General features: G+C 46.6%; 1 protein-coding gene across 1 annotated transcript in view; it reads left to right on the plus strand.

Annotated features, from left to right (window-relative positions):
- The window catches only part of LOC146863558 (uncharacterized), a 72,353-nt gene extending 55,902 nt beyond the window's left edge, over nucleotides 1-16,451 (plus strand). The window contains exon 3 of the mRNA XM_085643386.1: nucleotides 16,150-16,451. Coding sequence (XP_085499512.1) covers nucleotides 16,150-16,313 — 164 coding nt within the window. The 3' untranslated portion in view covers nucleotides 16,314-16,451. The remainder of the gene's footprint in view (nucleotides 1-16,149) is intronic.
- Nucleotides 16,452-16,875: the final 424 nt, after the last annotated feature.

The raw sequence follows: 16,875 nt of genomic DNA on the forward strand, positions 1-16,875 counted from the left end.
ATTAATTCTATTTATTTGATTTGTTTGTCTCTTTGGATCTACTGTATTTAAAAAAAATGTGATCTATATATTTTTATTATGCCGGAAGAAGATTAATAATAACAATAAAGAAAAAAAATTAACATCAGAATCCGTGTATATATATTTGTATATATATATTTGCCTTTGATCCAGCCAGAGTGTCTTTAGCTTAAATTTAATTATATGATACATTGTACATGTATAAGTATAAAGGGTAGAGCATGGATTTTGTGTTCCATTCTCCAACCCAATCAGATTCTTCCTCTCACACTCTAACCCGTGTTGCACCCTTAACTTTCAAACTATCAATTAATTCTTTGATGTGTTATCTTTCTACTCTGCATCCCTTACTTTACATCTGTCACTCTGGCCCCACCTCTTTTATCTCTTGGCCCTTTTCATTTCATGTCATCATTCTCTCACACTATCACACTTTCTCATTCTTACTTTTACCATATTGCTGTTGCATCACTTTTCATTCCATCTTGGTATTGTTTCTCTCTTTTTTTTAAACCTACATGTGGGGGGGTGGCCAAGATGGCAGCGCAGTATGACGAATCCTCTCGTCTCTCCCTTTGGCCGTCCATGAATACACCAGGCTCGGGCCAGCTATAGCCATCGATGAGCCAGATTCCTGACCGGGGATGACCGGCCACACGTGGGGCCCTCCGGCCCGGCTGCCAGGGCTTGGCGCCTGATTGTGGTGCCCCATGGATATCTTTTGGATGGTGACCCTGGGGGAACTACATACACGGGCCCTAAGTTGACTGCCTGCGCAAGGGAGCACGAGCACGACAGCTGGCAGATGTGATCACCGAGGGTGGGGCCCAGCACACCGCAGAGACAGCCGAACCAGCTCGAGTGTGGCTTGAGGCAGGCCGGAGGATCCCCACTCGGCCCCCTTCCAGAACATGCATAGCAGCCTACCGCACGGGAGCAACTGGCACCTGGGGCGGTGACTGTACCCCTGTGGGCATTAGCAGTGCGCCGAGGCCCCCGTGTCTTGACAGCAGTGAAGGGTCTTTGATCTGTGTGCTCCATTTGGGAACTGTGCAGCAGCTTTGGATGACGGGGGAGGCCCTGTCATCTGCACACCTTGGCGGCTTTACCAGATCTGTCTGGCCCTGAGACTTTCCTGTGCGGCAAACCTCCCCGAGCGGGGACGCTCACTAGAAGCCTACCACCCACCCCCAGTACCTGGTTAAGACAGGGCAGAGACATACGGCCCACGCCCTCCCTATGTGCCCCTCCCTGTTGGGACAGCACTAAGGCCTCCATGCGGGGGAAGAAAAGTAAGTCCCTTCAGGAGCTCTTCGCACGTCCTCAGGGGGGAACAACATCAGACCCCGCGAAACAGACTGGCACTACTCCTTCATTCATGTGTGGCCCCAGAGAGGAACCAGTTATGCTGGCATTTCTGTAGTCCCTGTTCTCCGTCCTCCTGGACGATTTACACATGGTGAAGTGGGACCTCACGGCAGAACTTAATAGCGTCCACAAAGACCTGGAAGGCCTAGGGGACCGGGTGGTGGCCTTGGAGGACAAAAGTGACACACGTGATGAGGAGGTCTCCTTCTTGCAGCAGGAACTTATCCGGCTACACGACCAGCAGGAGGACCTCCAGACTCACTTGTAGGATTTGGAGAATCGCTCTCGCTGGCATATTGTCCACCCCATCACTGAAGCTCTGCACCAGTGAAACATTGTGTACTCTGTCTGCGGCCACACATTCTGTCTTATATTCCGACATGATGGCAAACTTTACCAACTCCACTCCCTGTCAGAAGCCAGCCAGGTCCTGGGGATTGACATACTGGATGGGGACGATGGCAGCGACACACAAGACTGAGGGCCTGGCGATGCACAGCCACGTTGGAGGCAGCAGCGACGCAGATGCCGCCCCAACCGTCCGTGGCATCCAGACCTCGATGAGATCGCAAAGGGACAGCAGGTCGCTCTGGAGGCACTACCAGTGACTCTTGCTAGGTCGCAGTCCTCGTCATAGGCCTGAGCCATACATCTCTTTCATTGCATATGTACTCCTTGGGTAGTCAGGGGGGGGGGTCGGGGGGATGCGATTGGCCCTGTAATTCCCATGTAGATGTTTACTCTGGTCTTCCGCGGAAGACGGACTGTCACCAAGACATTGGGGCCCTTCATGGCCCGGTTGGTTGCACTGCCCTTTTATGCTGGCATTACAGGATTAACATTTATTTCAATAAAAAGATTTAAACTTAAAGCCTACATTTACATAGTCTGCTTCCTGCCATATCCAACACACGCTGGGCGGCTCCATCGACAGTAGTACATTCTAGGCATGGAAAAGATTTTGCTCACCATGGCTGGTAAAGGTTCTGGGTTAAGCGAATTGTGGCAGCCCTTTCAGTCAAGAACGCCAAAATGTTGGTGAAACAATTGATGAATTTTGGGGGAGACTCGATGCACTCATCAAACACTGTAAGTTCAATTTAATTCAATGATGAAGAAGCTATGCATCTTAGAGGTTTTGATTGATCCATGTCAGATTCACATAGTTGACGAATGCTGAGAGAATCTCTTAGTCTGGAGCGAGTGATGATGGCTGCCAGAGCTGTGGGACAAGATGCTTACATGGAGGCTTGAGGTGTCTCGAGTGAATCAGTCATGAGTATAAAACGTAAGCCAAAGACTCACCGGCAGCCATCACAATGAAGAGGTGGTGGGCGGGGCGGGGGCCGGAGGGGTGCGTGAGGGGAATCAGGGAGGTTAATAATTCAAGAAAGACAACACTTACCTGAAGCTGCGGCCACATTGCTCTGTTCCCCTCGGTGTTCTGCTGCTTCCTGGTCCCAGCAGACAATGCGACAGCATCAGAGACTCCATGTGCAATCCTGCACTCCCCTCATGCTATGAGAGCAGCGTGGGGACTGGCCTGAGCGGGCCGCTTTGACTCTCCACTCAGGACAGGGAGTCTGTGCTGTTTGTCCAACCTGGCTGGTCAATACAGCCCGGTTGGAGAACCCTAAGTGCGCACGTATGTTTGGCCGGCTTGAGATGGCTGGCCAAACATATATGTGCACATATAAGTGCACAAACCAGTCTTCCTCCACCCTCCCATGGTCAGGCCCAGCCCCTCCCTGCACATGCTAACTCAGAGCCGGCAAATGAAAAATAAAACTAGTGGTAGCGCCCAAATAGGACAGTGAAGGATGAGTTTACAAGCGTCAAGCAAACAAGTCAACTGAACAAGAACGACATCTAGGTCCTCACATTGCTGACATGATAACGCAATTAAATGGTGCAAAGGTCTACTCTTGCCTGGACTTAAACAAAGTTACCATCAGTTGGAACTCGAAGAAAGCTGCAGGCAGATTGAAACCTTTTCTACACATGCTGGTCTGTTTTGATACACGAGACTCCGTTTTGGTGTGTCTTGGGCTTAAGAACTTTTCCAAGACATCATTCGACGTATCATAGATCCTGCTGTGAATGCATTCAATTATAGCAATGACATGTTGATTTTCGGAACTAAAGAAAAGTAGCATGATGAAGCTCTCACACAAGTATTCTGTTAACTTACAGATGCAGGTTCGAGGTTGAATGCAGATAAGTGTGAGTGTCACAAGACAAAGTTAATGTTCTTCGGCCACATCTTTTCAGGTGCGGGTATGACGCCTGATCCTGCAAAAGGACAAGCCCTGTCAAATGCTGATCCCCCACCAGATGTTACTATAATACATTAATTTCTTGGAATGGCCAGTTACTGTTCAAGATACATACAAGACGTTTCTACTAAACGTGCTCCATTACAAAATTTAATGAAGAAAAATGTTTCATTCAAGTGGTCACAAGAATGTGAGAGAAGTTTCAAGAAAATCAAACCAGCCAATTAAACTGCTACTGAAATGGCCTACTCCAATCCAAAACTACATACAGAGGTTGTTGTTGATGCTAGCCCAGTAAGAAAGAAAGTTTACCCGTGGTATGCGCTTGTGAACATTTCCAGGTATTTCTGTATGGAAAGCATTTTATGCTGGGAACTGATCATCAAGCTTCAATGACCTCAACACCGGCCAACTCTACCTCCCTACTGGAGAACCTCAACAACATTGGTTTGTCCCAACTGGTCTCTGAAACCAAGCACAAAGCTGGAAACATGCTCAACACCATTTTCACTTCCAGCGACAGAAGGAAATTTACCCATTTCACCTGGACCAACCACACCATCATTCACTTTACCATCTCCGACACCCAGCTTACCATCGCCAAAGACCTCACAACCAACCAGTGCAACTACTACCGACACCAAGGACCCCTACGACAGAGCCGCTCACAAAGCAACCCTCAGCAACCACCACCTGGGCATCAAGGAAGCCATGAGAGCATCCATCACTGACTGCTTCGAATCCGCAGCCAACCACACAAAGGAACTCTTCAAAATTGTCGAGGAATTCTCCAACCCGACAGCCACAGAAGAACACCCTCCACCTCTTCTAAGAACTCTGCGACACCCTCTCAGACTACTCTCACAGCAAGATTGCCTCCATCTTCAACAACTTCGACCCCCAACCCTCAATTAACCTGTGAACACCAGTAGAACGACAACCAGATGATTACTGCTCACCACTTGGACCACCACCGCCATCATGACATCCATCTACACCGACCCCCATCATCTCTTCAACCTTGGAACTAGCCCAATCAGCATGGAACTCACCAGCATCCTCAACACCTCCATCTCTACGGCAACATTGCCAGACTGATGGAATCTAGCACAGGCCAGGCCCCTCCTAAAGAAGCCCTCCGCTGACCCCAGCGACCTTAAAAATTAACAACCAATCTCCCTGCTCCCCTACCCAGCCAAAGTACTCAAGAAATCCATCAACCAACAGCTCATGGAATACCTGGAACAAAGCCCCCTACTCAACGCCACACAATAAGGATTCCAAGCCAACTAAAGCACGGAGACAGTGCTGATTGCCATCACAGACAACATCAGAACTCTCTTTGACGATGGAGAAACTGTGGTCCTGATCCTCCTTGACCACTCTGCTTTGTTCGACACCATCTCCCACCACATCCTCATTGACAGACTCCACAACGTCGGCATACAGCAAAACGCCCTCAAGTGGATCACTTCTTTCCTTTCATCCGCATAGTTTCCTTCATCTCGGCACTCAAGGACATCATATCCGGCGTACCACAAAGGATAATCCCTCAGCCCCACCCTGTTCAACATAAACATGTCCCTGTCCCAGACATCATCATATCTCACAGACTTAACATCATCTCCAACGCTGACGACACTCAACTAGTCAACTAATCCTCTCGTTTACCGAGGACCCTCTAACGTCAAAACCAACTTCTAAAACGCCATGACCAATGTAGCCATATGAATGAGAGAGCGCTGCTTCAAACTCAACTCCATCTAACATGGGCTTCAATTGGAATTCCATAGAGCATATTATCAAGCCCATTATCGCCGTTTTAGCGGCAGTTATCTGCCGCTAAAGCGGCGATAATTTTATCGCCTGGCTTGATAATATGCCCCATAGATCCTCTATTCCTTGACTTCGATTAGAGCTATTTTCTTGCTTTCTGTGGAGTTACATCTTGGAAGCGCATGCCCTGAACAGTTTTTCTGTATATATACAGGTAAGCGCTTTTTCAACATCTCGTTGCTTTTAGACAGGATGACCTTGTCATTCCACGATTTTTTCTTAGTATGCTGCTGAGTTTTTTCTCTCTGTTTATCTCCTTTTTTTTCTAGTCCCAATTTTGGCTTCTAGTGCTTTAAAAAAATTAAAAGTATGAATTTAAATGTGCTAATTTTGTGACACTCTGTATGGATAATATATATAATATGTTTTCTTTATATATATATACACGTATATACATATATTTTTTCTTTTCGTTTTTGTCACTCCACGAGCCGCCGGCGGAGCGAAGCTTGAATGTACGCGTTTGCAAGGGGCCTGACCCTAATCGCCCTTCCTGTGCTACGGAGCCAACGAGAGACCTGCAGTTACTTCCTGAAGGGTCTATTTACAAGGGGCACTCACCGCACAACCTGTAGCTCCGCCGTGAGGGAAACGGCCGCACCAACGTGAACTACAGCTCCCAGCCTCATCCGAGTGGCGCTGCAGGTGACGTCAGTGGCAGGCGTCACCTGCCTATTTCAACGCTGCACGCCTCCCGCAGCGTGGGACGCGTTTGCAAGGGGCCTGACCCTAATCGCCCTTCCTGTGCTACGGAGCCAACGAGAGACCTGCAGTTACTTCCTGAAGGGTCTATTTACAAGGGGCACTCACCGCACAACCTGTAGCTCCGCCGTGAGGGAAACGGCCGCACCAACGTGAACTACAGCTCCCAGCCTCATCCGAGTGGCGCTGCAGGTGACGTCAGTGGCAGGCGTCATCTGCCTATTTCAACGCTGCACGCCTCCCGCAGCGCGGGACATGCGCGGGCAGCGCCCGGGCGACCGGACAAGACTGGACTGGGCCATCCCCCTTACCTTCCAAGTTAGAGCAAATAGAGAAGAGTGTTATACCTACGTCCTGTGGTACACCATTGACTGTGATCTTATTGGTATTAGTGATCCGACCTGGAAATTAAGGTAGTTACTCCTTCGCAGGGTGTCTGTGCAATTCTGAGCTCTGATATATTGACTGGGCCCCTAATACATCGTCGAGACCTTTCATTCTAGACCGATATATATGATACAGTGTCAGTTTGGCTTTTGAACACATTCTTTGGGGTTAACAGCGTTGCTTCATTGACGGGATTGCGATGGGGAAGCGGAAGGCCACCGAACCCATGATTGGGAAAAGGAAATTAGCCAAAACGCATAAACAAGCAAAAACCGTCGTAAATAATTGTACATTGGCTGAGATTGATAACTTAATTGAAGAAGTAGAGTCCATGTTATCTAGCGACAAGGGGGCTAACAACAAGGGTAATAAAATCTCATCGTACTATAGCAAAAAAGAGAAGGTGTCAAGGGCAAAGTCCCTAGAATCCATTGTCGTAGTACATGAACCCTATTGTCCCCCACAGACACAATCTCAACCATTAATCCCCCAATCCCCAATGCAAAGTTGGGGGCTCAACACAAAGCCCTTATCTGGCCCAGAATTTCCTGACACCACGGAGATAGTGATCAGGCACCCAGATAGTCCCATACGAAGAGAGGTCCTCACAGTCGAGTGCTCAAATAGATTTGCACCTCTTTGTGATGATTTAGTGCCTCCCACTGGAATCTCTATTAGAAATAGTGCTGAAACAACTTCCAACCATCTAGACGTGAAGGGGACTTATCCCCAGGCACAGCTATCAATTAACTCAGTAACATTGGACACCTATAGCTTGGTGGCAACCCTAAACAGCAAACTTGATGGTCTCCAAGAGGAGGTTAGGACAATCAAAAAAATGCTTGAGACCCTAACGTCCCACTTATCGCATCACAAAGGGGTCCCATCCCCAAATACGGGAATAATTGTTGCACCTGAACCCAAACTAGCAGCCAGGACTGGGGGCAGTCAAATGTCAAAAACCCTGCCTAGAGCATCCAATAGCCACCCAGAGCGCCAACAACTTATACAGTGCAAAAACCTAAGTACACAACAACTTCCCGAGATTAATGAGGGTAGAGTACAGCATAATAACAACAAATACCCCAGAAACCCCAAGGTAAACCCGAGTAACCACCTCACAGATAGACCCCTGCGTCCCTCCTCTTGGAGGGAGACAATGGACAACGAGCAAGAACACATCCGATACCTCGACCAGGCCAACCACTCTGTATTAAGGGAGGATCCAGAGCTATGTTGTGTCTTTCTCACAAATGTCCCAAGACTGAAGGTGGGCACCAGGGAAGACAAGGATTCCCCACTAAACAAAGCAGTCCACTGGATTAGAAAGGAAAGGCAGTGCCTATCCATAATAAGACCTGACCTAAAAAATGTTGAAAGGATCCAACAAGATAAGGGTGACCTAGATGATATTAAGTTAACCTTTCATTCTAAAAACATCGCTGATAACTTAATAACTATGAATCTGAGATCCCATTCCTTTTTTAACTCTAGTATTGGCATTAGACAGAAAAGAACTTGTCTAGTTGGTAGGGACATAGCACCCCATACCATTGGGGGGCTTTCGAACTTAGAAGATCTGGACTGACTGACTCAACAGTGGTCTGGCACCCCGCCAACAAGGGAAAAATCTCCTAAAGCCTTGGCACAACAAATTCCTACTGTATTTTCCCTTGTACCAGAGAATGACACACACTGTGAAAAAACTTGCCCTGAGGGAGGATTAGGCTCTACTGCAGAGGAGGCGGGTAATTTGGTCAACATCTCTGAATTATCATCATACCATACCCAGCCAACTCAACCTGTAGTAGACCGTATCCATCTCACTGATACCTCCCCAAACGCCGTGAAGATGGTATGCTGGAACATAGCCGGCCTAAAAAGGAAATTCCAGGAACCTGACTGGCACAAATACATAGACACCTTTGATCTCTGTCTACTTCAAGAAACGTGGGCCAGGGAACCTCTGCATAAGGCGGGCTATAGAACATTCAGTATAGAGGCACGTCAATCAGCTAGGGGCAGACCATCAGGAGGCCTCCTTATTTGGGTTGCAAATAGTATTAACGCGTCAATAGGGATAATACGCTCAGACACAGAGGACATTTTGGCATTAAGCTTCAAGATTAAAAACAATACGAGGTTATTCTTAGTCAATGTATATATTAGGCCTAGAGACAACTCAAAAGAATCAACGACAGTACAGTTACTGGAAGATGTTTTAGTCCCCTTACTTTCCTCTGGCCCTATCCTAATTGGAGGTGATTTTAACTGCTGTTACGAACCCCTGTCAGGCCTGAAAGAAATTTTTGAAGATGAAGACACTGCAATGGGCATACCCATTTTGGGTATACCCAAACCTTCTAGAACCTCTCAATCTGCATTACAGCTATTGAACTTTACCATAGCAAATGGCCTGAGATCATGTAACGGTAGGACACCTTCGGACCCCCTTGGATCAAACACCTTTTCAAGGGTGTCCGCAACATCCAGGATCGACTACATTATGCTAAGCGCAGCTTATTGGGCCTATGTTAAAGACTTCAAAATAGACGCTAGAAGAGAAAGTGACCACTTCCCACTCTGCCTAGATCTCGCAGAAGTATCTTTTCAAAAACATCTAACGACCCAACTGGGATCTGGCCACGAAATAATCCAGCCCATTGTGAGTAACAACAGAAGGGCGGTGAAATGGCCGTCTATAATGGGGAACACTGAATCACTCACTCATATTTACAATAGTTTCAGTGATCTTATGTCGTTGCATTTAAACGAACCCCCAGGGTCTATTCTGATAACACAGACCCACTTAGAACTGGTAAAAAGAATCGAAACAGATTTGACAAAACCTGGGCTTGCTAAACTAAAAAACCCTCCTAAGGCGACGAAATCTAACCCCTGGTTCGACAACGATTGTGCAGAAAAAAAACAACTTCTAATGAAGGCACTCCACACAAAGGATCCTTTGCTCATTAGAGATGCAAGGAAATTATATAATAAAACCTTGAAAGCAGCGCGTAGGAGTTGGGAAGACTTGAGTTGGGGAGAACTACTAAAAGCAGCAAAACTGGGCGATCAATCAGCATTTTGGCGAATTATCGCTAAGAGTAAGAATCCAGGTACCCCGGCTCTTGATCTCAACCTGGACCCAGGTACATGGCATAGACATTTTGCTCATTTATACGCTTCCCAAATTCCTATAACGGGCGGCCATAGCAGTGCCATTGGTAGTCTTATAGCACTAACCACGATTGCCCCATTGTGCTTCACCATCGAAGAAACTAGACTGGCTTTGGACTCCACAAAATCTTCAAAAGCCCCGGGTCCTGACAAAATACCAGGCGACCTTTTTAAACACGCACCAGATGTATGGGTCCCATACATCAATTTGTTAAGTAATGCAATTGCAGGAGGCCAGCCAATTCCTGATTCCTGGAAGGGAGCAGAGATTGTCCCAATCTATAAAAAGGGTGGTAGAGATGACCCAGCTAATTACAGGCCTATCAGCTTGTTGGACATACTACAAAAACTCTATGCAAAACAAATTCTGGGAAAATTAAAGGCCTGGATATTTGCAAACAACATCATTTCCCCCTACCAAGCAGGCTTTAGGGAACGGACAAGCACCATAGATCAGGTGTTTCGTCTGATAGTAATAGCCTGGAAATATACCAGGCTAAGAGACGGTCATTTATATGTGGCCTTTATAGACTTAAAGGCCGCTTTCGATTCAATTCCCAGAGAGCTTTTGTGGTCAAATCTGCTCCAACAGGGAGTTCCCAAAAATATCTTAATACAGCTGGTCAGGCTCCATGAGAACAATTACGCTAGAGTACGTTGGGGACAGGCGGGTGAACTCACCGAAGAAATACCAGTCAACAGAGGCGTGCGCCAGGGATGTGTCCTGGCGCCGACACTCTTCCTCCTTTATGTCAATGATATGGTGGAGTTCCTCCAAAGATCTAACCACGATTCCCCGAAGCTGGGGGGGAACCATGTCTGTGCTCTAACATTCGCAGACGACACAATATTATTATCGCAAACACCTAAGGGCCTGCAAAACCTCCTGAACTCACTTAACGACTATTGCACTTTAAAAGGTCTGGAAATTAATCCCACAAAGACTAAATATATGTCAATCAGACCCCATAAATGCTTCAAGCACAACCTTAACCTGAATGGAATGAGCTTAGAGTGTGTTCCTAATTTTATTTACCTAGGTGTGAACATTGACTCCAAACTTTCCTGGAATCCACAGATCACCAAATCAAGTACAATTTTAATGCAAAACTCAGTCCCAATTTTAAAAAAACTGCACGCAACCATGTCTAGGGCAATTACCCCAGCACTGGAAGTCTATAAGGCAAGGGCCCAGACTGCTTCCCTATATGGCTCAGAGTTATGGGGGTCGGGGCCCGCTTAGTGTTCTAACCAAGGGGGAAAACAAGATACTAAGGAGTTTTGCTACACTTCCACAAAACACTCCATTAACCCCCTTCATGATGGACCTAGGCATAAAACGCTTGGGCCATAGAGCTGTGTGGATGTCCCTGTCTTACTGGATAAGAATCTGGACGACAGAGGAACTCTACGTGTACAGACAAGCCTTAATTGAACTTTTGGCCCTAGACACCAACCTTAGTTTTCCATGGTTGGCACACATTCGCAAATGGTTGCTGGACTTGGGTTTGAGCAGATTCTGGGCTAACCCGAATCTGCTCAATTCTGACTCAAAACAGGTAATAAAAAGTATCTACTGGAACTTTATAATGCACAATGTTGTTTTGAATTGTGATGCTGGCCCCCTCACCTCTCAATTTATAATGTTCAAAACAACCCCCTGCTTTGAACAATTTCTGGATGAGATCGAGCCTCAGCTCGCTAAAGTTTTATACCTTAAATTCAGGTACGGCACTCTCCAAATTAAGTCTTTCACATCTAAATGGGGGCTTGCCCAGAGCGAGAGAGGGGATGCTGATGACAGGTGCTCCCAATGCAATATAGGGATCAAAGAGGACGTTGCACACATTTTATTTTTTTGCCCTGTGTACAGAGTACCGAGAAATAAATGGATAAAACCGTTGGCCAGGAAATTAGGTGTTGGAAAATACCTTGAAATGCTACGCATCCTAAAAACTGATTCATAAAGACTCATTGTATTTGGTACCAGTAGATTCTTATTGTCAGTTTATTTTATTAGGACTAAAAAGGGACTCAGATTTTAGATTTATTTTATTGAGAAATGTGGAATTTCTTTTTTTTAAATAATTTTAAAATTTGTACTTAGTGTGTACTTAAAGTTTACGTCTGAATGCAATAATTCCTAGCGAAGTCATGTTTACACTTTTTAAACCATAGAAGCTTAGGACAAAGCTCCTTGCACTTTGCACTTTGTTTTTTCTACCTCGCACTCTTCTCTCGATGAAAATTAATTCTGTTTATATATGGATACTTAGCCCACAAGCAAGTAGCAAGCATTTTATGTGTCTTTGTTAGGGACTAAACATGTTGCACCATGTATCATTACAGGGCTTTAAATGCTGGTAAGTGTATTTTGATGAAGGATTAGCCCCAGCATTGTAAATAGCTTATTTTATATTTTATCTTCTTGTTTGTGTAATGCTTTTATGATTCTGTGAATCGAATAAAGATCTATTGAATTGAATCTTATGACATGTCCCTTTTTCATTCGTGCTGTCCTTTGCGTCCTGAAGAAGGTGGTACTCTTAATTAGGAGTTGTTTGACCGAAACGTGGTCCCTTCCCCTTCTACCCGATTAAACTTTAGTCAAAACCGTGTTTTTCAGAAACCCTGGTGGCCATCACTATCTGAACATTTACAAGAGTTTTTTCTGAGTCCCAGGCTGGTGGGGCCCGAATGTATTGTCAGTCTGTATTTTGATGCGATGTGTGTACTTGAGATGTTGTATGAATGTGTTTTGAGTACGAATGAGTGTGTGCATTGATTAGCCTTTCTATTTGTTGGGAACCTGTCGCTTTCTTCTTTTTTGCACTATATTTGTATATTGGGATTTATTTAGCTCTTTGATGTCTATTAATTCTATTTATTTGATTTGTTTGTCTCTTTGGAATTGTTTTCCTGGATCTACTATATTTTAAAAAAATGTGATCTATATATTTTTATTATGCCGGAAGAAGATTAATAATAACAATAAAGAAAAAAAATTAACATCAGAATACGTGTATATATATATTTGTATATATATATTTGCCTTTGATCCAGCCAGAGTGTCTTCAGCTTAAATTTAATTATATGATACATTGTGATACATTGATTTTGTGTTCCATTCTCCAACCCAATCAGATTCTTCCTCTCACACTCTAACCCGTGTTGCACCCTTAACTTTCAAACAATCAATTAATTCTTTGATGTCTTATCTTTCTACTCTGTGTCCCTTACTTTACTTCTGTCACTCTGGCCCCACCTCTTTTATCTCTTGGCCCTTTTCATTTCATGTCATCATTCTCTCACACTATCACACTTTCTCATTCTTACTTTTACCATATTGCTGTTGCATCACTTTTCATTCCATCTTGGTATTGTTTCTCTCTTTTTTTTAAACCTACATGTGGGGGGGTGGCCAAGATGGCAGCGCAGTATGACGAATCCTCTCGTCTCTCCCTTTGGCCGTCCATGAATACACCAGGCTCGGGCCAGCTATAGCCATCGCTGAGCCAGATTCCTGACCGGGGATGACCGGCCACACGTGGGGCCCTCTGGCCCGGCTGCCAGGGCTTGGCGCCTGATTGTGGTGCCCCATGGATATCTTTTGGATGGTGACCCTGGGGGAACTACACACACGGGCCCTAAGTTGACTGCCTGCACAAGGGTGCACGAGCACGACAGCTGGCAGATGTGATCACCGAGGGTGGGGCCCAGCACACCGCAGAGACAGCCGAACCAGCTCGAGTGTGGCTTGAGGCAGGCCGGAGGATCCCCACTCGGCCCCCTTCCAGAACATGCATAGCAGCCTACCGCACGGGAGCAACTGGCACCTGGGGCGGTGACTGTACCCTGTGGGCATTATCAGTGCGCCCAGGAACCCGTGTCTTGACAGCAGTGAAGGGTCTCTGATCTGTGTGCTCCATTTGGGAACTGTGCAGCAGCTTTGGATGACGGGGGAGGCCCTATCATCTGCACACCTTGGCGGCTTTACCAGATCTGTCTGGCCCTGAGACTTTCCTGTGCGGCAAACCTCCCCGAGCGGGGACGCTCACTAGAAGCCTACCACCCACCCCCAGTACCTGGTTAAGACAGGGCAGAGACATACGGCCCACGCCCTCCCTATGTGCCCCTACCTGTTGGGACAGCACTAAGGCCTCCATGCGGGGGAAGAAAAGTAAGTCCCTTCAGGAGCTCTTCGCACGTCCTCAGGGGGGAACAACATCAGACCCCGCAAAACAGACTGGCACTACTCCTTCATTCATGTGTGGCCCCAGAGAGGAACCAGTTATGCTGGCATTTCTGTAGTCCCTGTTCTCCGTCCTCCTGGACGATTTACACATGGTGAAGTGGGACCTCACGGCAGAACTTAATAGCGTCCGCAAAGACCTGGAAGGCCTAGGGGACCGGGTGGTGGCCTTGGAGGACAAAAGTGACACACGTGATGAGGAGGTCTCCTTCTTGCAGCAGGAACTTATCCGGCTACACGACCAGCAGGAGGACCTCCAGACTCACTTGTAGGATTTGGAGAATTGCTCTCGCTGGCATATTGTCCACCCCATCACTGAAGCTCTGCACCAGCACAACATTGTGTACTCTGTCTGCGGCCACACATTCTGTCTTATATTCCGACATGATGGCAAACTTTACCAACTCCACTCCCTGTCAGAAGCCAGCCAGGTCCTGGGGATTGACATACTGGATGGGGACGATGGCAGCGACACACAAGACCGAGGGCCTGGCGATTCACAGCCACGTTGGAGGCAGCAGCGACGCAGATGCCGCCCCAACCGTCCGTGGCATCCAGACCCCGATGAGATCGCAAAGGGACAGCAGGTCGCTCTGGAGGCACTACCAGTGACTCTTGCTAGGTCGCAGTCCTCGTCATAGGCCTGAGCCATACATCTCTTTCATTGCATATGTACTCCTTGGGTAGTCAGGGGGGGGGGGGGTCGGGGGGATGCGATTGGCCCTGTAATTCCCATGTAGATGTTTACTCTTGTCTTCCGCGGAAGACGGACTGTCACCAAGACATTGGGGCCCTTCATGGCCCGGTTGGTTGCACTGCCCTTTTATGCTGGCATTACAGGATTAACATTTATTTCAATAAAAAGATTTAAACTTAAAGCCTACATTTACATAGTCTGCTTCCTGCCATATCCAACACACGCTGGGCGGCTCCATCGACAGTAGTACATTCTAGGCATGGAAAAGATTTTGCTCACCATGGCTGGTAAAGGTTCTGGGTTAAGCGAATTGTGGCAGCCCTTTCTGGCCCTATTGGCACTAGACTTCAGGAAATTAACATGCCTGAGCTACCTGTGCCTTCTACGTCTGGTAACGCCCTCCAATCCCACTACAAATAGTAGCCCCTCAAGCTAGTGTCCCACTTGTATGTAGATGAAAGTGGTCTTGGGGTGGGTGGGGGTGGGGAGTGAGCTCTATCCCATTCTTCTCTTTTCCCTTTCTCTCCACTTTTAGGTTGGGGTGGGGGTTTGTTTTTTCTCTCCTTGGTTCCACGGATGGTTCTCTTTTATAATTGTATCTGTCTTTCAATTGCACTGGGGCCCTGCATGGCCGGTTGGTTGCACTGCCCTTTTATGCTGGCATTACAGGATTAACATTTATTTCAATAAAAGATTTAAACCTAAAACCTACATGTATATAGTCTGCTTCCTACCATATCCATACACTTCCCTCCGTCCCTATATGCCACCTTTAAACTCCACCTGTCTCGCCTCCTCTCACATAACCTGTAGATGTGTTTCAGGCTGTGGACTCCCAGGGGACAGTGCAGCTCAGTACAAATGACTGGACTAACAGGATGTCTGAATCGTGTGGTAACGAGGCAACCGGGTCAGTGCACTAATGCATCTACTGCATTGACAATTGTGTGACCTCATGGCCACTGGTTTAAATTGTGGTGGGTACACTCAGGCTGTCATCCTTCTGAGGTTATTAACATTAGTACTATTGGGTTGGGTAACAATGAGCATCAGTTATGGGCGTCAATGGCACCAATGGGCTCACTCATCAGGAGTGGCCGCTTGCTCTACGAACGCTCCTGTTGTGTTATGTTATTTTCCAAGGGCACCTACCAGCCAATTGAGGCTGAACTGCTTTGTGATTGTATGATTGACACTGCAGACACCCAATCACAAACAAACTCCATTGACAGCTCTGACCCTGTTGCCCACAGACTCTACCTGGTAAACACAGCACTAAAAATCTTTACTTCTGGCACAAAAATGTCTTGGGTTTGAAAAATGGGGACTTTGTATCTTTCGGAGGGACATGTTTTCTAGTAATTTCCTACAAAAGATGTATGTCTAACTTCAATCACCAATATTCCTTACGTTGTTTACCTCTTTTTCAGCCACTGTGTCTACACCCATGGCAAAGGAAGCTGTGCTTGGAGTAACCATACTGTCATCTCTGACCGGGCTGCTGGTTCTTGGTGGCATTCTGGGCTGTTGCCTTTCTTCGTACATGCCACTCACAGTGAAACCGGAGGTGGTTGGAGGATCTTATGGCGAATAAATACCTGGCTCAACATTCTCAAGGTCTAAGCGAATCATCACCTTCCAGTCTTGGCTTCACTGATGATCCTGCCTGCAACAAAAACCTACACCAGTCATGTTACAAACTGCAGAGATCTGCCTGGACTGCTGAGCAGAAGCAGCACTGTAAAAGACTGCTGCAAACATGCGCTGACGGCTCCACCAACAGGAATATGCATTTAACTAATTTACATTGAAATAAATACTTAAATCCTGATTTCTGTTAATCCTTTTTAACATGTAGAGTGCTTTCCTCTGTACAAAGAGTGTCATTGGTCAATATACACTTACTAAGACAGCAGGGAGCAAGTCTGAGGTCAAAGCCTGTGAAAGACCTATTGGGGACAAGTGATAGCTATCTGGAAAGCAACTCCACCCATTAAAAAATGGTCACACACGCCCTCATCAGTAGCAGATTGGACCACGGCAACGCTCTCTACGCCTGAATCAACAAGAAACTACTTCGCAAACTCCAGACCGTCTAGAACTCCACAGCCAGACTGACCCTAGACACCATCCGTCACAATCACATCACTCAACAC

The sequence above is a fragment of the Triturus cristatus genome, chromosome 2_2 (assembly GCF_964204655.1).
Source record: "Triturus cristatus chromosome 2_2, aTriCri1.1, whole genome shotgun sequence".
In the NCBI taxonomy this organism is placed as follows: Eukaryota; Metazoa; Chordata; class Amphibia; order Caudata; family Salamandridae; genus Triturus; species Triturus cristatus.